This window comes from Notamacropus eugenii, chromosome 6 (assembly GCF_028372415.1).
Source record: "Notamacropus eugenii isolate mMacEug1 chromosome 6, mMacEug1.pri_v2, whole genome shotgun sequence".
Classification (NCBI taxonomy): Eukaryota; Metazoa; Chordata; class Mammalia; order Diprotodontia; family Macropodidae; genus Notamacropus; species Notamacropus eugenii.
Window position 1 is genome coordinate 143,798,621 of NC_092877.1, and position 24,384 is coordinate 143,823,004.

Genomic DNA, 24,384 nt, shown 5'->3' on the forward strand with positions numbered 1-24,384 from the left:
TTGACTTAGAGTCAGAAGACCAGAGTTCTAATCCCACTTCAGATCCTTGCTAGTTATCTAACCCTAGCAAGTCACTGAACCTCTTGGACTTTGGATTCCTCATCTGTAAAAGGAGGCTATTGGACTCAATATCCTCTAAGGTCTCTTCCAGTACTAAATTCAGAATCCTATGAAACTAGGGTATTACGGACTTACAAAGCCCTTTATCATTTGAGCTTCCCCTTCCTGGCACTGTGTCTACCAGAAGATAATATGAATTTTATGCTTAGGAAACTTTGAGGAGCAAAATTCATTAACTTTAAATTCTATGATTTTGATGAGAAGTCGATTGCTTCTGCCTGCTTTGTTGATAATGCTTTGATCAGTGATGTGGAAGACTTACTTCTTTCCCTGATTTGGGTAGGTTACGCTAGTCAGCTCAGTGGATAGAGCATCAAGGCCTGGAGTCAGGAAGACCTGAGTTCAAATCCAGCCCCCAGACACTTAACTGGCTTTGTGTCCCAGGGCAAATCACTTAATCCTATTGGCCTCAATTTCCTCAAAGAGTTGCAGGAAGAAATGGCAAAGCACTGTAGTATCTTTGCCAGGAAAACCCCAAATTGAGTCATGAAGAGTTATTCACAACTGAAATGACTGAACAGCAAGAAAAGTCTTGTCCTTGTTACCTTAACATTGAGGGTGAACCTCATCTTTGGTGTCCCATCACTAAGAGAATTTGCACAAAGCGAAAGCTTTTGGATGAGAGGAGCTAAGCATCCCTTGTCTAGTTGGCAATTTAAATTTCTATCTCTGTTCATATCACAAAACACAAGACTTTGAAGTATTAATTTTGGAAGATCAGACTCATCCTTTTGCAGACTAAAAATTAACCAGTCCTTTCTTTCTCATTCAGGGTGTCCGAGCACTGCGTGGAAGTCAATAAATCGAATCCCCCCAAGGTATAGCATACTGCTATCAAATGAGCTGACTTGGGTTTTCCCTATTGGTTTAACAAAGTCTGAGTTTGCTGACCTTAAGGGCATGGATGCCAGCACATCTATTTGCTCAGGTTTTTGATTGAAAGATAGAATGAAATGAGAGAGAGGGGGACATGGAGTTCAGAGCACCGTTAAAAGAATTTCTTTGGTAAACAACAATCAATGCTTTTAATTTTGACTGTTTACAGTATTTCAGAGGATAAAGGGAAAAATGAATGTAAGTCACATCCATACTTGCCAAAGGACACATTTTATCAGGAACTAAGGCACTGGTCGGGGATGACTGCCATATTTTAAAATCAAGAACCATACTAGGACAAACCATTTCATCTGACAGTTCTATTCGAGGTCAATACTTCTCCCACTGAGAAATGCACACCCCCAAGCCACAGAGACAATTAGGGAGGATGCAAACTAGCGACTTCACAAAGTTACAGAGGGATTGAATTTCAAGTCAGCCATCATGAGAAGAGGGAATGAATCCTTTCAAATCTCTAAAGAAATATCATCCCCCCAAAGGGCTACCTTTCTAACTCTGATTGGCTAGGTTCATTCACTATGATCCTATATAGGCATGGAAAAAGGTGGAAGGAGAAGGATGAAAATGCAGAGAGAAAGATTTGTAGCAGTTCTGTTATTATGATAGAGGAAAAAAACCTGAAGTAATAAAAAGATAAGTGGAAACCAAACATTCTCAGGTTTTACATAAGATGGTGATGTTTTAGTTAAAGTAGGTGACAAAGGAGGCTCAGGCTTTAAATCGTTCTATACTTTAGAGGATGTTATACACATCAAGGAGAAAACTTATGAAACAAGAAACTCTAGATAAACTCTTCCTCTGTGTGGGAGATTCATTCATTCACTCACTCATTCATTAGGACCTGTGATAGCATTGCTATAGAGAACTTCTCTCACAGAAAATTGTTCCACCAATTCACGGTAATGTAGATAGAGTCTTAGACAGTTTGTCTGCTACACCAAGAGGTTCGTACAACCAGTATATGTCAGAGATAGGACTTTAGTGCAAGTCTTTCAGGATTTTTTCTCCACTGTGTCCTTCTGCTTCTTATGAAGCCTTCATAAAGAAGAAGGAAGATTGCAGAAAATCACAACCTTTACCAGATGCCAATACTGCTCATCCAAATGGGGACTATCTGAAACTCTTGTTAGTAAATTCAGTACCCAATTCTGCAAACATTCATTAAGCTCTTTCTCTGTGCCTGGCACTATCTTAGGTGCTGGGACTAAAAAGACAAAGTCAATCAAAACTGTTCCTGCCCTCAAAGAGCTTACATTTTACCCAGGGTAATAAGATATATTCGGATAAATAAACACAAACTAGATAAAATAAACACAAAGTAAGACAAGATTTTTTTTTTGGAGGGGTGAACTAAAAACTGAAGGGTCTATATCAGGGGTATGCCTCAAGGTCATGAGTGGCCCTCTAGGTTCTCAAGTAAGAGCCACACTTGAGCACCTAGAGGGCTACATGTGTTCTCAAGGATGAAGGCTCCCTACTTCTGGTTTATGTACTTGAAGCATGAAAATCAGTTAGCCATCCTTGCAACCCCAGCAGGGGACAAGGGACAAATAAGGAAAGCTCGGGGATATAGAGAGCAGGGCCCCAGATGACCACTTGTGTGGCTTTTGCTCTAGCTTAATTTAGTGAACAACCTCCCTGGCTGAGTCACTAGCACTGCCTGTTAATGACCCCTCTATGAGCACACAACCCTGCTTCACTTTTTCTTGGTGAGTACTGGAGAGTTAACACTTGTGCCACTATCAGAAACCAGGAGCTGTGAGCAGAATCTAAAAGTGAGTTAGGTTTTGTTGAAGAGATCAAGAATTCTCTTTTATTGAACCAAGTCAGAAAATAGGATCTCAGAGGCAGCCAAAAAAAGGGAAAAAAAAAGATCTTTCAGCCCAAGGGATATGAAGCTACATTATCATTTCCTAATAAACCAAGAATTAGTTATCTAAGGAAACTTTCTATTCTCAACTTGTCTACTGGTTAGAAAATCCTGCATCTGGTATTGAGGAGTGGGGGAAAGTGGGAGAGGAAGGAGAGATCAATTTAAAAAGATAGTGTCAAAATCTAATGTCTTTGCAATTCTTTACAATAACCCCCAGATGAAAGGATTGCCTTGACTTCTTAAATAGGTTCTGATCTTTAGAATTATCTTATATTTTATACATCTTTATATGTCTTATATACTTTGCAGCTAGCAGAAACTATACTCATCTATTCATCATCTTAACAGATGCTTTTTTCCAAATGGTCTCCCAACTCATCCCACCCTGATTTCCTCACTGATTATGCTTAGAGCAGCAAAAAGATCCATATCCAGCATGGCCCATCTAAATTATGAACCCACAGTGGTACTTCTGTGAAATTAGATATTAAAGTGCCACCTGTACCTCTGACATTTGTACTGCTTGCCCTGTTGATGTCCCTGCCTATAGGCAGAGTCAGAAGAAGAAAACACATGAAAAAGGATGGAAGTACTAAATGTATACAGCCACTTTCCTGACTTAAAAACAATCTCCATCCATACACAACTACCCCCGGAGGATCAGCTCCCATGCAACCAGATTGTAAGTTATTGTGAGGAAGAAAAGGAAAAAATAAAGCAAGCTTGGACCTTTCAGAGAACCTGTAGTCAGGTGGAGAACAGAAGCATCGGTGAAAATCAGGTCCAGCACATACTGCAGGCTGTGGTATGGCAGGTCAGGTCTACTACAGAAAAATGGAAACCTGCCCCCAAATGTCACAGTATTTCTTAGTGTCAAGTGTCAAGTACATGCATCCTTCAATCTTCATATTGTTATCACATGTAAATAAATGTTATCACACCAATTTGGTGTATATGGTGGAAACAAGCAAGCTGCTTGAAAAAACCAAACCAAACCAAGTACTTTCAGGAGAATTTGGGGGACAAAAATAGTTCCCTTCTTAGTATGAGTTAGTCCCAAAGGAGTACTTGGCCTTCAGACATTTAGCTAATTCAATTCAGTTCAGTTCAGTTCAATTTATTGAATTGAATGTTCAATACATTCATTTCAATAAAATTCAATTTGCCTTTATTAAGTGAGTGCTATATTTCAGGTATTGTGGCAGGCAATGGGAATACAAAGGAAAAAGGAAATGATCCCCTGTCTTCAAAGAGCTTACCTTCTACTGGGGAGACATAACATTAAGACAGATAAATAAATACAAAATCTAAGTAGTTTCTGGGTGAGGAGAGCTAATAACTGCTGGAATTAAATACATTCTTTTGTTATCTCCTCTCCCAAGGACAAAGTTGGAAACAAAAAGGTCTGCTGACGGGGATGGGATTCTTTAGAAAGAGAGATTGAGTTCTGAAGAGACAGCAGTTTTCTTTCTTTTGGAAGAGACACTATTTCAGGAGAGTGTGAAGAGTCCAGTATTGAGAAGTGAGCACATGGAAGTCTGGACAAGGTACCAGATTGGCAGAATAATAAACGTTAATAAAAACACTAATAAACTGTAGGTGGAACTGTGAATAGGTCTAGCCATTCTTCAAATCAATCTGGAATTATTCTAAGACAGTGAGACTAAAGCGTCCATGTCTTTTGATCTACGGATCAGTACCGCGAGGAAAAGAGGAGGTAGGAGATAGAGAAAAATGGTTCCTGGATACCAACATATTTATACCAGTATTTATACCAGTATTATACCAGTAGGAGTAAAGAACTGGAAACAAAGGAGATCATCACTGATTGAACAATGGATAGACAAGTTATGGAAAATGAATGTAATGAAAGATTGCACGGAAAGACACAGAAACTGAGAGCATTACCAAGAAAGCAACGTCCACCATGGCTGAAATAATGCAAACAGAAAATGAAAAAGAAACAGATTGCTCTAATTTTGGAACTTGGTTCCAAAGAAGAGAAAATGCAGAGGTAGATGTTGATGGGCGTGGACTATCCATGAGTGACTATGGAGATGCATATCCTATTGGATTCAGCTGATAAGTTGGTTAGTTTTGCTGAATTGTCTTCCTTTCCTTCTTCCATATTCTCTTGCCCCATTTTCCATTCCACCTTTCTTTTCTCTTTCCCTCTCCTTCCTCCTCCCTCCATTCTTTGGGATAATGCCTTCTTATTTTTACACAGTTTCCTCCTCCAATATTCCTTCTGCTACAATTGAACCCTCTCTTGTAATAAAGAAAAATGATTAAGTGAAATAGATCAATAAAGCAATTCTGTCTGACAAGGGAGGCAACATTCCAAACCCATATTCCCCTACCTCTTTCTTAAAAGGAGGGAAGTGGGTTTCATCATTTGTTCTTGGGACCAAGACAGGTCACTATAGTATGCCTTCTTTAAAGAGACCCCTTTATCAGGCAAACACAGTTTTATTGTTCTAGAAAACCATTTAATATAAGGGCTTTGGGAACTCTTTCCACTAAGGCAGATAGAAATCTATAGACTGCTTGAGGCCAGGGAGCTGCATGAAGTACATAAAGATTAAGTGACTTGTTCAGGATGGTACAACTTGTAAGTTTTAAAGATGGGAGAAGAACCCAGGTTTTCCTTTAGCACAGCACCATTTTAAGTGCTTAATCAATGTTTTTTTTTTCCTTCTTTCCTTCCTAACTCAAAGTTCAGTGCTCTCCCAACAATTCTGTGACAGCTAACCAGAAAAAATTCAAGGTTCTATGGTTATATTATATGACTAGAAAGGCAGTTAAAATGATAAGGAAAGAGAAGGGCTGACCTATGAAGACAGGCTAATAAAACTAGACCTCAGTTCAAAGACAGATGGAAGGTTGAGAAGGGAGTGAAGCCTAGAAATCATAAGAGGTGTGGAAGGAGGGAACATGTACTTGTTCACTGAATTCTAGAGTGCTACCACTAGGGAGTCACTCCTTAAAGCTTGGAAGAGGTAAATTTAATTTAAAAAGCATTAGCATACACAACAAGCAGTAAACATATAATAATGGTAGTTGACATACAGCTCTTTACTTCTGCATCATCTTGTCTGTTCCTCAACTACCTGGTGATCAAGTTACTACAAATATCATTATCTGCATCTTACAGATGAGCAAAGAGAGGTCGACAGGAGTTGCTGAATGACTGGCCCTTGCTCACGCAGCTGGCAAGTGTTGGACACAGGACTGAACTGCAGTCTGTTGATCCCAAGTCCAGCACACTCACCATTATACCACATTATTTCCTAAAACTTATAGAACTCATTACCTAGGAGGTGCTAAGAACTAAAAATATAAATGGGTTCAAATTGGGTTGAGATAAATTCGTAGCTAGAAGATGATAGCAACAATAGCTGACATTCATATATATATATATATATAGGGATATATATATATATATATATAAAGGGATATATATATAAAGGGATATGTATATATATAAAGGGATATATGTATAAAAGGATACACACACACACACACACATATCCCTTTAAAATTGGCAGGCAAAGTGTTTGACAAGCATCAGCTCATTTGAACCTTACAATAAGTCTGTGATGCAGACTTTCAGATATGATGAATCTCCCATTTACCAGAAGATGAAACCGAGGCTTAGAGACTTCAGGTGAATTTCTCAATATTGCAGAGATACACAACTGGTAATTGAAACTGAAGATTCATCAATATTTGAAGCAGGCACCATGGAAGATAGCTATGCCCTCTCAAAAGTAGTAGTAGCCATTTGTGTAGTTACTGGGATAATCCAAAGGCCTGGAGGGTGGGTTTGAGAATGCAAAGGAAGGTACAGATGAGAGAAACAATGACTCCACAAATACTGCTTTCATCAGACCATATATTTAGAGTTCAAGGGACTTTACATGGAGGCTTCTGACACATTTGGACATTAAAAGACTGGGAAACACTGGGTAGTATCATTAAATGCTTATTATACTGCCTGCCATATTCTTCCTTAGATGGTTTACATGCATAAGCCTTATCTCTCTAATTAGATAATAGATTCCAGAAAGGCAGGTTGTCTTTTTATGTCCTCTACACAGTGCTGGCTCATAGGAAGGCACTTGGTGAACTCTTGCTGCTTGATTGACTGGGTAAAAGTGGCAATGGAAACAGTATGGTTACTATAAGCCATTTTGAGAAGAAAATTTGAGTCTTAATTTATTAAAATTATTTTACATCTACTTCTCCAGAAAATGTAGTTTTTAGATTGAAATGAATTTGAATACTACTGGTAATTCAAATTCTTGAAAAATAGTAAGTTGAATAATTCTCAAGGAGAGATGAATTTGACTTCTAAACTCCTTTTTTTATTATGAATACTTTCATCTAGAATTTTAACAGAAAATGCATATCTCTTGATACATAGGTAAATCTATTGATTAGATAAATAGTGAGACAGAGTTAGAATCATATAATGAAAAGACTACCAGACTAGAAGTCAAAGGATCTAATTTTCAGTCCTGGTTGTATGATGGAAAATTCACCAACTTCCCTGGTCCTCTCTTCATTGCAAAATAAAAGACAAGGACTTGATTATCTCTCTAAGGTTTCATTTAGCTCTGAAATTCTATGATCCTTTGACATGCAAACTCTTTATTAAGTTCCTGGGAGTACTTCTAAGTGAAATACATTAGTTTATGCTCTAATACTTGGCAAGCTTCATAGCTTAGATTTTTGAGAATTAGGTTGGAGAAACAAGGCCATGGACTAGCAAAGCAATCTGGTCTGGGGCTCATTACCAAAGTGTGCAAAGCAACTGAGCAAATAATCAGTATACAGACACATACGGTGTATACACATATACAGTATACATACATGTTAAATGTATTATGTATATACATGCACGGATATGCATATGTATATAAACATAGCATATATGCAACATGTATATACATGTTGCATGTCTATATATACATATATAGTGTATATATGTATATGCATAACATATATATAGCATCTATACACACAGATATATACACACATAAACACACACATTTTTTTAAATTCTTGAAATCCTGAGTGATAAACAGGACAGAAATAGGAGAAAACCTGCAAAATGTATGCTTTCTCATCTAGAAAAGGAGGGGGATGAATCAGATTCTTTAATCTGGGGGGTTGTCTAGATTATGGAGGTGTCAAACATATGACTATAGGTTGCATGTGTGCAACACTCCTCAGTGTGGGCCATCTAGATTAAATGCAATTGGGAAATACTAAAAAAAATAAATAAAAATACAATAAAACATAGATAATGCTAATATGTGGTTTTCTAAGTCAATATGCGACCTATAAGGATACTTATGTATGGTTCAGAGGCTTCTGTTTCTATTTGAGCTTGACACCATTAGTCTAGAATCATCCGTGTATAATTTCCCAATTAATATTTCAATGATCAAATATGTCTGGAGGGAGCCAGACTCTTGGCTTCTTATTTTTTCCTATAAAAATATTATTAGATGATAATCATGGTGATAGCTAAGCACAGTGCATAGCACATAGAAGGCATTTAATAAATGCTTGGTGATTAGCAGAGATTTAATGATTGCAAAGCACTTTAACATAAAAAATAAAAGTTTAATTTTCTCCTTTATCAGATCTGATACAATATTCCATAAGTACTTAAATGGACTGATTAGAATCCCAATACACCCTTCTCATGTTTTATTTGATTCTGTGTTATTATTTCCAGTTTACAGATAAGGAAACTGAGTCTCAGAGATTTTTGTCTGTGGTCCCATAGCTTGGTGTCAGAGGCTGGATTCAAAGCCAGGTCCTTCTGGCTCCAGTCAGTGTTCTGTCCATTATATTACATTGACTTTCATTTAACATACTACAAAATACCATGTTATTAATGGAGCTGGGAATGGCATTTTGGACATTTAAAGACATAGGAAATTATAAATGTCTTCCACAACTCGAATGATCAGTATTTTCAACAGGTTCCATACTCCATGTTTGCATCTTGTTTCTATAGAGAAACCAGGCATACCAAAAGATGACTTGTATCTGGATGCCCCAAGGAAGTCTATTAGAGAGATGCCCCTGATAGAGAGAAGAGCGGGGAAGCAGTTAACAATGTCAGCATTTACTGGCCATAATTACACTTTTAGGTTAACATCCCTATTAAGATGAATGAAGGGCACTTTTGTTTCACAGAGAATCACTGTTTCCACATGTACAGCTGCCATCTCCAAAAGGCAAGGTATATTAGCCTTTTATGCAAAAGAAATGAATTTTCCCCTGGTTGCAGAGATAATAGTTTTAGTAAAGAAAATATACTTTGTTCTGCAGAAGTCCAAAGGAATTCAAAGGAAAGCCCTGGGGTCTAAAGAACCGTTCAGAAAGAACTGTCTAAATCTAAAGATTTCTGGGGCTTTAGGGTCTGAGTGTGTACACTTTTTTGGGGGATGGGGGAAGACCATGGGGGTCTGGGACACATTTTAATTCTTCCTAAATTCCTCAGTTTTGGTTGGAGGTATTTTATCTTCCTCATTATTACCATCAGAAAGAAGATGTGCAAAATTGACATCTTCCAACCCCCTCAAATTCTATTAAAAATAAAAGGAAGGCTCTTAGTGTTTGCTGTGTTCCCTTGGAAAGACATAAAGGTGATGGATGATTATTGGTGAATGAATCATAGCTCTGTTTTATCTATAGACCTGAGTGCTCTCGCTGGTCTATTCCCTTAAGGGGATAGGTTCCTTCTGCTTAAAAGAATATTGCTGGCTCTGTGAGCTAATGATTTGTTTGGAGGGGTTGGAAGTCTCCAAGGGGAGGATGAAGGCATAGTTTTTATACAGCATCTTCCTGATCTTTGATCTGCCCTTTACTGAGTACACGGGAGCTCTTGGCAGCAAGTTTGAGGATGCTTCTCCATAGGAGAGGCAAACTCCAAAGATCTGAGACCTCATCAGTTTGGCAAATAATATTTTCATAGCTCATTGCTTTGACAGTATCATATTGGGCCAGCACTAACTGTCATAGCTTTCACTGTCTCACATAATAACTGAATGATAATCAAGATATAATATTGACTCACAGGTATGGGCATCTTTTCCTAAGGGAAGATAATACTTTTTTGTTTAATTGGTGGTTAATGAAAATGATTTTTCAACCTAAACACATGTGTACATCTATATAGTGGCTTTTTTTTTGTTTTTTACTTTTTTGCTTGTTTTTTTTTATGTGCACAGAACCTGATTTATTCCTAGTCAAGGACACATTCACATGAAAAGAATGAGTGTGTTTCATAACATCCCCCTTTGCTTTCCGACTTAAATCTACAAAAAGAATTATATCACAGCAGGCTATTTCTTCACTTGTAAAATGCCCATCTGAAAGCATTTCTATTTTAGGCAGATAATATGAACCTACTAGTTAGGTAGGTTTGCTGTTGATAGTTTTTTGTTGTTGTTTTTGTTTCTGATTATAGATTGGGCCTCCCTTATCTGAGTCAGATCTAGTCAAATAAAAATCTTTTTAATATATCCTTCGGTGTGGGAGGTCTCAGCACCCCAGCACTGCCTTCTAGAAGACTGTGGAATGACCCATGTAAGGAAGGTGGAAACTTGTAAGAGTAAAGTGGAAGGCTTTGTACAGAAAGCACAATAAGAATAAGGAAGAGACAAGTTGCTATGAACAGAGAGTGCATTTGGAGGAACAAGCAATTCATTTACAACGAGGAAGGAGGAAGGTAGGGGTGGGGTGAGGTAGAAAAAACAATCTTTTGGTTAATGAAATACATAGTGTCCATCCTCTGCCAGACCTTCTATAGTATCCCAATGAGTACTCAAATAGACTGAAAAGAATTCTAACTCTTTTCCTTCTCTTGATCCCCTAAAGCATGGCAGAGGAAGTGGAGCCAAGATGGTGGAATAAAGGCAGGGAATTTCCTGAGCTCTCCCAAGTTACCTTCTAAACAACATTAAAATAGCACCTCAAAACTAATTTTGGATCACTAGAACCAACAAAAAGATGGTGCGAAACAATTTTCCAGCCCAAGAAAACTTAGAGGGTCAATGAGAGAGATATGTCTCACTGGGGTGAGAGTGGTGCACAGTCCAGCCCAGGTTATCTTGGCAAACCATCATCAAGGCCATGAGCACTGGCACAAGCCAACACTGAGGTCCCGAGCCCAGGCAAAAGTCAGCAGTGAGACCATAAGTCCCAGTGCAAGCCAGCAGTGAGGTCTCAGGTCCCTGCACCAGGCAGCCAGTAATAAATCATGGCTAGTGCAAATCAGCAGCAGGTTTTGGGGGTGACTGAGTCAGAAGTAGGGGCTGTTTTTGTGCAAACAAAACCAATGCAGTTAAGACTGGAAGGAAAGAACGCTGGGAAAAAAATTTATAGCAAGGTTCTCTGATAATGGTCTGTGTGTGTGTGTGTGTGTGTGTGTGTGTGTGTTTGGTTTGTGTTTTTCTTTCACAGAGTGACTAAAGTAGAAATATATTTTGCATGAATGCCCATGTATAGCTTATATAAAATTGCTTGCTGTCAAAAGGAAGGGAGGGAGAGAACTTGAATTCAAAATTTTTACAAAATGAATGTTAAAATTTTTTACATGTAATTGGAAAAAACTAAACTATCATTCAAAGAAAAAAAATTTAAAAAGTGTGACAACAGAAGGGAGAGGAGGCAAAACCAAAGATATGAAAGAGCCATAAATTAGATAGTCAATCCCCACATCTTTGACAATTCGATCTCATGTGATAGTCTCCTAAAAATAAGTTAATAATTACAACGTTGTCTCTAGATACTTGTACACATAAAATTCTACCAACTCATTTGGTTTAGCTAGTGATTATCTTAAAAATATACGTTACTGGTATTTTTTGTTTTTACATTACAAATAGCCTACTCAATGTTTTATACCTAAAGTCCCCCATACCTCTTTGCTGAAAGGAGGAACGTGTACCTTGTCTTTCTTTTTTTTCTGGGGCCCAGGTTGGTTATTATAATTACTTAGCATCTGCAAATCATCCATTACTAAGCTTTTTTGTTCATCTTGTTTCATGTTTCATGTGTGTGGAATGAGCAGTTTTTTCTGTTTTTATACAAAAGATAACCAGAAGACCCTTTTAGTAATAAATTAAATGATATTCTATTGGCTTGCAAGAAGGTTGATAAAGCTTTCTAACGTTTAATCAATTACATAGGTAATCTATAAGCTTGAAAAAAAGAGCTTAATACAGATCATCTTATAATCTACATATAAATGTAGGTATTCATTTGTACAGGGAAGCTAGGTGGTACAGTGGATAGCGTAAGGAAGACTCATCTTCATGAGTTCAAATCTGACCTCAGATACTTAGTAGTTTGTGACCCTGGGCAAGTCACTTAACCCTGTTTGCCTCAGTTTTTCATCTGTAAAATGAGCTGGAAAAGGAAATGACAAAGCACTTCAGAATCTTTACCAAGAAAACCTCAAATGGGGTCATGAAGATTTGGACATGAACATTTCTATGGTATGTATATGAACATTTGCATTGTCCAAAAGGGTAAATTAGATGATAATTCATTATGTTTCAAAAAGATTCACAGGATCATAGATTTAGAAATGGAGAGGATCTTAGAGGCTACCTAGCTCAATCCCCTTTATTTTACAGACGAGGAAACTGAGGACCAGGGAAGTTCAGGGATTTGACCAAACTCACATAGGTATGTTAGGAAATAGAGAAGTCAGGATGTGAACCCAGATCTGCTAACCCTACATTTAGCATTCTTTCCACTGAATCATTCATTATGATTCATTCCCCTTAGCATATTTTAATTGTTTTGCTATGTACAAATTTGATTTGAATGCAATTTTCCAGGAACACAATTACTATGTAAAGGGATGCTCATACTTGTTATTGTTTTACAGCGATGGAAGGGATCGTCAAGACTTTCTAGTTCGACTTGTTACTGACCCAAGAACTACCAACAAATAGTCATCCAGACTTTTCTGGATGATCCCAAGTACCAAGAAAATTGCTACCTCCCTAGGCAGCGTATTCCACTCTTGGCTAGCTCTGATTGTTAAGAACTTTTTTATATTAAAAATAAATCTTCCTGTCTACAAGTTCCACTCAGTATTTTTAGTTTTTTTCTTTGAAGTCAAGAAGAACAAGTCTAATCCTACAGCCCACATGACATCCCTTCAAATATAGCTATTTTGTTACCCTTAAGTCTTCTCTTTTGCAGGCTAATGATCCCTAATTTTTTTAACCAATCTGTGAGCAGCATGGTCTCCATTATCTTTTCTTAGCATACATTTCATTCCTTCTCTGAACTCTTGCCAGCTTGTCAATGTTCTCCCTAACATAACACCTAGCACTAGATATAATAATCTATAATAATAATAAGTCTGATCAGGGCAGAAAACAGCAAGACTTTTTTACAATCTATGTTCTAGACACAATCACTCTTAATGTATCCAGAGATTGCACTAGCTGCTTTTTAAGTCACTGTGTTGCATTACTGATTCAGTGAGGATGCGGTCCCCTACACCCCAGATTTTTATCACACAAACTCTTATGTAGACTCATCTAGGGTATAATTTTTCACTTTGTATCAAAGTTCTAGACTCCTGTTTCTTTGAGGCTAAAATCCAACAGGACAAGTGGGCTACAAGCTCCCTTTGGAGAGAGGCCATAGTTTGGGGAAGAAAACTATGGACACTTATCCAAAACTACAGAATACTGAAGGAAAGTGGATAGAAAAAAATGAATGTTAAAAGTAGTACGTATACAATAATATCTTGATGTATCATTGTCTTTTTTTTGTCAGTAAGAATAAGTTTTAAATTTACATTGTTTTACGACTCAAAGTGTCAGCATGGTTTGCCCTTCACTCTGGAAGAGGACCAAGACATTAGGAAGATGATGACATGACTTGCAATTGAATTGGACTTTAGCAGGGCTGTGCTAAATCCATGTTGGAGAATACCTTTTATACCTATAAAAGTAGTGTGGGAAATGGTTACCTTTTTAAACAGATCATAATTGTCCATTTTTCTTTGTGAAATTCCTTTAAAATCAATTAGAATATTATACACCAAAATGTACCTGACTTCCCTGTAGCATAAGGTCAATCCAGGAAGGATTACAACTGAGCAAACATTTCAACCAAATATGCCATCAGCAGCTTTGGAAATGAACGCATTTCTTGTTGTTCTTACCAGTTGTGGGTTCTGGGAAAATGTTACTTCGGGTCTCCTTCCATGTTAGAAGGTGACTGAGGCTGTCATGGTCAGCAGATTCTATGTAACTGTTAACTGCTATCATCATCTGGTGAGCCTTGGCGATTCCATAGTGGACTTTGGTCTCATCCACCAGGGGGATATCCATGAACTCAGTAGTTGTATCAAATGCTTGCTTAAAGAATTTGCAGGCTTCTGTATAGAATCCCTGAAAGCAAAAGATAAAGGATTCCTTTTTGTTAATTTCATTTTTCATCATTTCCTATTTCTCCCTCCCAGTGTATATAGCTTAATATTGATCATGTTTCAATCATGGTATCTATCAACTCTTCAGGATTACTTTTTAGTTAGCACATTGCCCATTAGAATAAGATTCTAGGGTAAAAGTCATGGTTGTTGCATGTGCTACATACTATGTTTGTATAGTGTTAATTTTAAAAATGGGGGAAGGGAAAGACCCGTACACTTGGACATGGTTGGAAATATTTTCTTCAGGATAGAATTGGATGACTGTCATATGGAACATTTTGAACAGCTGCTATTTTCTGTCAAAGCAAGCGGACATTTTCAACCAATATGGTTAATTAGTGCCAAATGAAAAATAACTGGAATACTCTGATGGCAGAGGTAAGTAAGTAAGTAGGCAAGTAAGAGCCCTTACTTGCTTAAATTACTCAGGATTGTTTAACAGCTAGAGTTAAGTCATGGATGACTGACAGTTGTCAGTTATCAACAGATTGTATCTCATTATGAAGTGTTCCTTCAAAGAGTGGCAATGATAAAAACAAAATGCTACCTTGAAAATATTCTCCCTTCCCCCAAATTTTTACTGGCTCTGGCTGACTCTAAAGGCAGGCGGATGATACAATGGACAGAGTACAGGACTTGGAGTTAGGAGGGCCTGAGTTCAAATTCTGCCTTAGACTCTTATAAGTTGTGTGACTCGGAGCAAGTCTTTCAATCTCTACCAAGTCTCAGTTTCTCCATCTGTAAATGGAGATTATAATAACATTGACCTCCCAGGGTGGTTGTGAGGATCAAATGAGGTAGCATGTATAAAACATTTGGCAATTCTTAAAGTGCTATCTAAAAGTTAGCTATGATGATGCCGATAATGATCAATTTCCACTTCAACCTCCTCTTTCCATTCTACTTTCCATCATCTAAAAGCCCCCAACCCTCTACTTTTATCCAATTTTCTCAAAGACTATCTGAAATTCCTGCAGCTTTCACGCACCTCTACCTACTCACTCAAGCCTTTCATTAGTCACCAACTCTGAAAAGATTCTTGTCTGTCTGACCATCAAACCCATCTGAATATCCTCCATCTGAAAAGCACTTTCACTAGAATGAGGATAGTATGTTAGGGAGTAATCTGTCAAGGACAGACACCTTGGAGTAAAGGTTTCTGCTGCCCATCTCAACTTCCTCCCTTTGCAGCCAGCCCCCCGCCCCATCCCACCATTCCCCTCTACCATGAGGCAGATGATCAATTTTATGCCAAGGGTTTCAAACTAGGGTTTTCCAAACTATTCTATGATGGAACAGAATGGGAAAAATTACATGAAATACAAAGCAGCATTGAGCTTCTGAATCAAAATGTATATGAAGACTTTAAGATCCCATTTCCTTATTTGAGGAATGAAGAAACCAAGGCCTCCAAAGTCAAAGTGAACTGCTGAAAGCTCCCCAGCTGATTAATGGAAAGATAATGACTAAAACATGACTTTTTAAACTTTTCATCCAGCTTTTTCCCCACTCTGCCACACTGCCTACTAAGAGTGAAATGTACTTGTGAAAATGCACGAACAGATATTCAATTCTATGGCAAGTTCAGAGAAACATCAAACTCACAGAATAAAGGATTTATTGGCAAGAGAGATGATGGTAATTGGGACTGATTTGACACCTAAAAGCCACAGTGATTATATAAACGAACCAACTCTACACCAGGAGAATGAAAATGTTTCTCCCTATTCTTTTATTGGTCCTGCCATTCCAGACTTCATTTTGAGGCATTATCTTAAGTTGAGGGTAGGGGAATTTTGGATAGCTCAGATAAGTCCCTGTCTTTACACCACCATCTTGGCTCCATTCCATTCATCTTATATTTCTCAGTAAGGACATTTATGAAGTGTTTACCATGTGCCAGACCATATGCTAAGGCTGAGGACACAACTACAAAAAAAAAGAAAGACAGCACATTCTCTACCCTTAAAGAACTTACATTCTAATGTAAGGGGGACTTGACACATCAATGCAACAATTTAACCCTATCTTCAATGTCACTGCCCAACTACTAATTCTTATCCCCACAAAAATTTTATCCCCAACACTCAGATTTCAGGAATTTGTTCCAATAACTTTCAGTGACAACTTTAGAATAAACCAGTCACTTGACAGATGTATCAACTCAAATGAAAGAGCTATATTTTAACGTGGGATTAATACTCACTGCTATTTGTCTTGGAATCCTGAATACAATTACAAGAGAGAACTTTGGTGAGATCATAGACCTTTAAAAAGAATCTCGATGGTCACAGTTAGGAAACAGAATTTCCATGAATTATTCTGATTCGTAGAATTTTAAGATTTCATATGAAAGTATTTGCATTTTAAATGTTACTGGAATCCTTGTCCTAATTTATAAAAAATTTTATTATCCACAAAATTTGATGGATTAAGAAGTCCCTTGTAGTTCTCTATTTCTTTCTCTCACTCTCAACTGTTACTATGATCATTCTTCTGAGTGTACAGCTATTGCAATATTATCTGACCTCAGAAAATGATAGGTAAGCAGCAAACATTTAATGTTAGAAATATTATAATTGTTTCTAAGGAGGGACAAGGTTTTCAGGAGCTTACTATTTAAAAAAAGAACAACCAAACTCAACTTAGAATAAGTTTGAAATATTCTAAGGGCTACAGAATATTATGCACAGTGGATTAAATTGAACTCAGGTATAAATTTAGCAGTCAACACTATTTAAATAACCTTAATATTTACAAGTCTTCACAATTAGTTCTGTGGATTACAAACTTATCAGAGAATGGACTATCTCTTCATCCATCATCTATCCATCTATCCATCTATCTATCTATCTATCTATCTATCTATCTATCTATCTATCTATCTATCTATCTATCTATCATCTAATCTATCTGTCTATCTATCTATCTATCTATCTATCTATCTATCTATCTATCTATCTACCTATTATTTATTCTTCTGCTTGCTTGTTCATTAGTGAGACACAGAAGGATACATGTTAGTGATGGTGATTTGGCTGCTCTTTATCTGTTTCCTCACTGGTTCAGTCTTACAAGTCTATAGGGTTGCATGTCAGTGAGCAGGGGCAGAGAACATAAACAAGAGGAGTCGAAGTCTTAACTGTGTATCACTGTTGCTTTTTACTCTATTCTCAGAAAACTACTGGTATCCTTGCTTCTTGACTGCCACTTAGGATAGAAATAACTTTAAAAAAATACAGACTACTTAAAGAGTAGAGTTTTTATTCCTCTGTTGGTCCTAATGAATTTGTCAGTAAAAGTAGAGTTGACATTTCATTTGACTAGAATTTAGGAATAAGTCTAAAGTTATATTTATCCAAGGACAGAATATGCTTTTTAGAATATTTTATTATGGAAAGAATACACACTGACTTTATTCAATCTGGAAGAATTCAATTATATACCATACGTAATACAGGCAGAATGATTGAATCAGGCTTTGGGTTAAAGTTAGAAACTATATTGTAGCTGTGTCTTATAAATACTCCTGTATTCATTTTTAGATAAACAAACCTGCATGACTGGAGCGCATGTTTGAAAGGAAAATGTCTAGAAGACTGATAGCATATAGACAAATAGCCAAATATTCAATGTTTTTCATTCATGCAAAGACCAAAACTCTTAGTAACACACAAAATTGAATTTGCCAACTGATAACCACTTTTTTTGCTATTTTTGGACAGTATGAAGAAGTTAAATAAACAAGGATAAACTTCTATCCAAAGAATTGCTAATATCAGATCAGAAAAAGTTTCTTTTTTTCACTACATGGCACTATATCATTGTGATAACCCTAAGGCAACCTGAAATCCTAAAATACCTTCTGAATTGCCAAAGAAAAAATGTGTTTAGTACCACTGTAGTACCAAGGATATTATATGGTGTTTTCAGTTGTTTTAAAACTGATGATCTGATTGAAGCATATTATATTCCTTCCTTCTTTCCTTCCTTCCTTCCTTCCTTCCTTCCTTCCTTCCTTCCTTCCTTCCTTCCTTCCTTCCTTCCTTCCTCCTTTCTTCCTTTCCTCCTTCCCTCCCTAATGTGATCATTTGTTTCACATGAATATACATATTTATAATGAGCTTAGCTCTTCTCACCTTCTCAGAGGATGGGAGAAGAGGGAAGGGAGAGAATTTGGAAATGAAAAGAAAATTGAGTCTTTAAAATTGAAAAATGAAAACTAGTGATATGAGTTATTCATATATCTGATCACTTTATTTTAACTTGCTTATTCAATGTGCCAGCCCATAAACTCTGGATAAACAATAATTTTGTTGCTGTTCAGTCATTTTTCAGTCATGTCCAACTCTCCATCACCCTATTTGGGGTTTTCTTGGGCAAAGATACTGAGTGATTTGCCATTTCCTTCTTCAGATCATTTTACAGGTGAGAAAATTAAGGCAAAAAGGATTAAGTAACTTGCCCAAGGTCACAAGCTAGTAAATACTTGAAGGCAGATTTGAAGTCAGAAAGATGAGTCTTCTTGACTCCAGACCTGGCTCTCTATCTGCTGTGCCATTTAGCTACCCTAAAATAATAACTTACTACCTTAGTAATTTAGGGGATAAAGGGCTCCAGATACTGCATTTTTCCCAGATATTGGAAAATTTAAGTCATCAAGTACCCACATCTAGAATACACTTTGATGGCAATCTTTCTACATTTTCCTTTCCTTTGCCAATTAAACAGAATGTATATATATGAGATAGGGTGATGAGATGGGTAGAGAAATGTCCTTGGAGTCAGGAAGATCTGGATTCATATCCTGCCTCTGATACATATTGGTTATATGATTCTAGACAATTCACTTAATTTCTCAGTACCCCAGGAAAATTTGTTAGACGATGCATTAGAGAGGAGTTGCAAAATTATTTTAATCAAAGGAATATACTAGGAATTTCCTACTCGCTGAAGAACTCTCTGGCAACCAAACCAAACCAAACCAAAAGAAACATATCTACTTCTTCATTCAATTCCTACTTTCCTATGCTTTATTATGAAAGTGAGCCTGGGCTCCTGAAGGCAAAACAATAACAATCTCTCTCTCTCTCTCTCTCTCTCTCTCTCTCTCTCTCTCTCTCTCAAGGATTGACCTAGGTTAGATTTAGAGAAGCTTACCATCAAAAGTTTGTTCATAAAGTGATAAGAGTTTTTGGGGGCCACAGTAGCTTATGAGATTATCTATAAAATCATGGAGAGGTTATTATTTGCATTGGGAGAGAGAGTATCCACACAAATGAAATTAGAGATCATTTAATTATTGAAGTGGACATGATTAATATAATTTAAGTATTTCTTAGAATTATATATAGGGTCATATTTGCACTAAATTGCCTCACTATGTCCTGTATTTGGGGGTATTGTGGATAAACTTAAGGTTGAAAGGGACCATAGTTGACATCTATTCCAACTCATCTATCTCATCAAGAATCTGCTCTCCAACACACTCAGCAAGTATTCATTACAGCCTTTGCCTAAAGACATCCAGGGGAAGTGGAATCCACATTCTCTCCAAAGGTAGCCTGTTCCACTTTTGGATAATTTTAATTGCTGGGATAGTTTTTCTCACAGCGAAAAAAAATCTACAATTTCCAGCAGTCATTCATAGTTCTGCCATTTGAGTCCAAATACAACACATTTACATCCTCTCTCACACAATATCCTTTCAGATCCTTGATTGCTCTAAGTCTTTTCTTGTCCAATCTAAGCATTCCCAGTTCCTTCAACTGATTCTTGTATAGATTTTCAGGCTCTTCATGTTTTGCTTCAGCTCACCAATATCCTCTTTAAAATACTGTTCCCAGAACTGGCCACCTTCATCCAGATGCTCTGAGTAGAACACAATTAGTAGGCCTGTCACCTCCCTTGTGATGGCATGTGCGACTGCTAATTCTTTGATCATTCTTGAGAATTTCCCCTCCCCTCAAGGGCTGGCTTCTCCTATGGAATTTCAGCCCATAGAATCCTACTTGTCTTTTCTCTGAAACTTCTGAATTCTGTTCTCTCAAAAATCTAGGGTATATATCTCATTCTATTCAGATTTTCCCTCATCTTAACACAAGTTATAATATGGAATGGTCATGTGATTCCAATGTTTCCATAGTTTTTTTTTTTTAAACCTCTGCAGCCAGGATGGAGAGAATCAGATCCAAAATAGAATTTTCCTACCTTGGTTCCTTGACTTTTTGAAGGTTGAAGTTAACCTTAAGGAAAACTATTGGAATCATGAACAATTATGCTTTCAATAGAGTAAGAGTGCCAGGACAGATCTTTTAACTAAAGTTCTCCAACACAATGACAGCACATCTTCTTTCTGGACCTTTTGGACCTTTCTATGATCTCTTCAGTTTCTGTTTCTGTCCAAGTACTTTGCAGTATATTCCAATGACAATATCACCTCTATTTTTTTGCCTGTTATTCTTCACTCAAACTGTTCTCCATTATTTCCTTTCTTTTTATGATTTTTTAAAAATAAGTTTTTTGTTGTTTTTTGCAAAATTATAATTTCACCTTTAGTATTGCTCCTCCTTCTCCTCCAGAGGCCATTCCATATAATAAATAATATTTTAAAAGCAAAAAAATAAATCAGCATATGTATGTATATGATTTATGATCAATAATCAAAAAAGTCTGAAACTATATGCAATATATGACATTCATGGATCTCCCACATCTGAAAAGGGATGAGGATGTCTTCTCATATTTCTTCTTTTGAGTCATGCTTGGTTTTTGTAATTTTCCAGCAATTAATTTTAATTTTTTTCATGGTTATTTTTTCCCCAAATACATAGTTTTATCCGTATATTATATTGAACTCTGCATCAGTTCATGTAGATTTTTCTATGCTTCTCTGTATTCCTTATAGTCATCATTTTTTACAGCATAGTAGTATTCAATTCATTCATGTAATACAATTTGTTTAGCCATTCCCCAGTTGATGGCATTGACATTGTTTCCAATTCTTTAGTATCACTAAAAGTGCTGCTAGGAGTGCTTTGGTACACATGGGGACTTCTTATTGATGACCTCCTTGGGGTAGACACCTAAAAGTGTAATTTCTGGGTCAAAGGCAATGAATATTTTGGTCTCTTTATTTGCATAATTCCCAATTGGTATCCAAAATGCTTTTCTTGATTCACAGATTCACCAACAGTACCCTAGTGTGCTTATCTTCCTACTAACCCTATAATGTTTATTATATTCATGTTTTATCATTTTTATCAATTTGCAGGGTTGTTTTAATTTCCACTTCTCATCATTAACAATTTGAAGCATTCTTTCATATGTTTATTAATAGTTTGCAATTCTTCTTTCGAGAACTCTTTGTTCATATCTGTAGACCACTTATCTGTTGAGGAATTTCCTTTGGTCTCATTTGTTAATTGTCTTTATTATTTTGGGATGCCAAGCTCTCATCTGGGATGTTTAATACAAAGATTAGATTTTTGTTTCTGAGTACTCTGCAGTATATTAGATAGCTTCTCTTCTTAATTGAAATGCATTAATTTTGTTCGTACAAAATTCTCATACCTTCTTAATATATACTTATAATACCTCCACAATATGCATTGAAACTTCATTCCCCCATTTCACCCATCCCATTTCTTTTTGAATTAGATTTATCTTACCAGAGTCACATTCAACCTATGCATCTCAGCTCCAAAAGTCCAAGTGATACTTATAAGCTTACATTAGGATCTCTATCTAGTATTGTTTGTTACTCATACTTTGTATGTTTGTATGTGGACCATATCAGATGATGGGGTTTTATCACTGCCTTCTTTCTTGAATTTTGTCTCCTGTAAACTTTTGTGTGTCCTCTCTACTGCTTTTCTTCTTCCTACAGAGTAGCTGTTTTCTATGGTATCTGGTTTGGTGGTTGTATGTAAGACAGGACTTAGACTTATGTCTTAACTCAAAGACCAACTCTCTCTCCACTATACCATGATGCTTCTTGACAAATACATTCTTCTTACACCTTTTTTACAATGTATACTCCATTCCTGGAAAGGAACCTGTTATTCCTATATTTTAATTCATAGTTCAAAACTCGATATACTATTCTTGAACAATAATTTCTCAATGAGTTGTTCATTTTCCCAAGATAATTATCTCTCCTAAAGTCTTTTGTTGTCCCCATGGTCTATCCTGGAATTTGCTTTCTTGAATAAATCTCAAATATAATTTTGATTTATTATAATTAGTCTATTGTCAGAGTACAGATGCATGACTTTCCACAAAACTGCTTTTCTACAAAATTAAAAACTGAAGCACCTTTTCTCCTATGTTATTTTCTTCTTCTCATTAATGTAATCTTTGCCATATTTATCAATATCTTTTGATTTTTAATCAGCTTTCAAAGATCTTTCTCCTCCTAGTATCAGGGACCACTTAAAACTCTTAGCCAGATTTATCCCATAAATTTATTCTATGAGCTTCATGTCCAAATGTTGACATATTATGAGCTTTTATAGTGTTGTTAAAAATAAAATAATGAAAACTAACTCATGATTTCACAACTATAGTCATAAATAGAGCTTTTCATTTTTGTTGGCTTATTTTCAAGTTTCTTGTGATGACAGACACAAAACCATGTATTTGACTTCTAAGTGCTGGATGAACAATATATATATTTTTTGTGAAACCCCAAAGGGGGTTGTGTTATTATTATATATCACACTGACACATAAAAACTAGCCTTGAAAGTTTTGGGGGGTGGGACAGAGCCAAGATGGTAGAGTATAAGCAGGAACCTGCTACAGTTCTGCTCTCAAACCCCCCCAAAACATGCAAAAAATGACTCTAAACAAATTCTAGAGCAGAAGAAGACACAAAATGACAGACTGAAGCAAATTTCCAGCCCAAATCAATCTGAAAAGTTGATGGAAAGGCTGGGAATGGAGTGCAGTTCAGTGTGGGTCATGCTGGTGTGAACTGAGTGGGAGCAGGCCTTAGGGAATCGAGTTGCTGGAGGTTGCCGTGGATTCCAGACTTCTCAACTCATAAACACTAAAGACAGCTTCAAAGGTCAGTAGGAAGGGTCTCTCACATGGCTAAGAGGGGAACATGGTCTGGTCCCAGCCCCAGTCCTGGCCTCTGCCTCAGCCTCTGGCCAGCCCTAGAGCAGCTACAGTCACCACTGAAGTGGAGGATGGTCTTGGAGACCTCCACTTAACAAAGCTCAAAAGTCAAGAAATTGGCTAGGAAAATGAGAAAATGGGAAAAAGAAACAGACTATGGATTCTTACTTTCTAGGTGAAGAGTTATTTTCTTACGTCACTGGTGACAAGGAAGATAAAAACATACAGCCAGAAGAAGACAACAAAGACAAAACTCCTGCATCCAAAGCCTCTAAGAAAAATATGAATTGGTCTCAGGCCATGGAAGAGCTCAAAAAGAGCTTTGAAAATCAAGTAAGAGAAGTAGAGCAAAAATTGGGAAGAGAAATGAGAGTGATACAAGAAAATCATGAAAAGTGGGTCAAGAGCTTGCTAAAGGAAACCTCCCAAAATGCTGAAGAAGATAACATCTTTTAAAATTAAACTAATCCAAATGGCAAAAGAAGTCCAAAAAGCCAAGGAAAAGAGTGCCTTAAAAAGTAGAATGAGCCAAATGGAAAAAAGAAGTCCAAAGGCTCACTAAAGAAAATAATTCCTTCAAAATTAGGATGAAGCAAATGGAAGTCAATGACTTTATGAGAAATCATGAAATTATAAGACAATGAAAAGAATGAAAATATAGAAGACAATGTGAAGTATCTTATTAGAAAAACAACTGGAAAATGGATCCAGGAGAGATAATTTAAAAATTATTGGACTATATAAAAGAGATGATGAAAAAAAGATCCTAGATACCGTCTTTCTAGAAATTATCAATGAAAACTCAGATATTCTAGAATCAGAGGGTAAAATAGAAATGGAAAGAATCCACCAATCACCTCCTAAAAGAGACCCCAAAAGGAAAA

The 24,384-nt window shown here is 36.7% G+C and overlaps 1 protein-coding gene across 5 annotated transcripts in view; it reads right to left on the bottom strand.

The window, feature by feature from the left end:
• TTC29 (tetratricopeptide repeat domain 29) overlaps positions 1 to 24,384 on the bottom strand; it is a 265,988-nt gene that overhangs the window by 81,619 nt on the left and 159,985 nt on the right. For 4 of the 5 annotated variants that reach the window (XM_072621196.1, XM_072621197.1, XM_072621193.1 and 1 more), the window contains one exon: positions 14,109 to 14,337. In XM_072621196.1, coding sequence (XP_072477297.1) covers positions 14,109 to 14,337 — 229 coding nt within the window. Of the gene's footprint in view, positions 1 to 8,864; positions 8,993 to 14,108; positions 14,338 to 24,384 lie in introns of those variants that run through there. The other variant, XM_072621195.1, reaches the window with a different exon arrangement.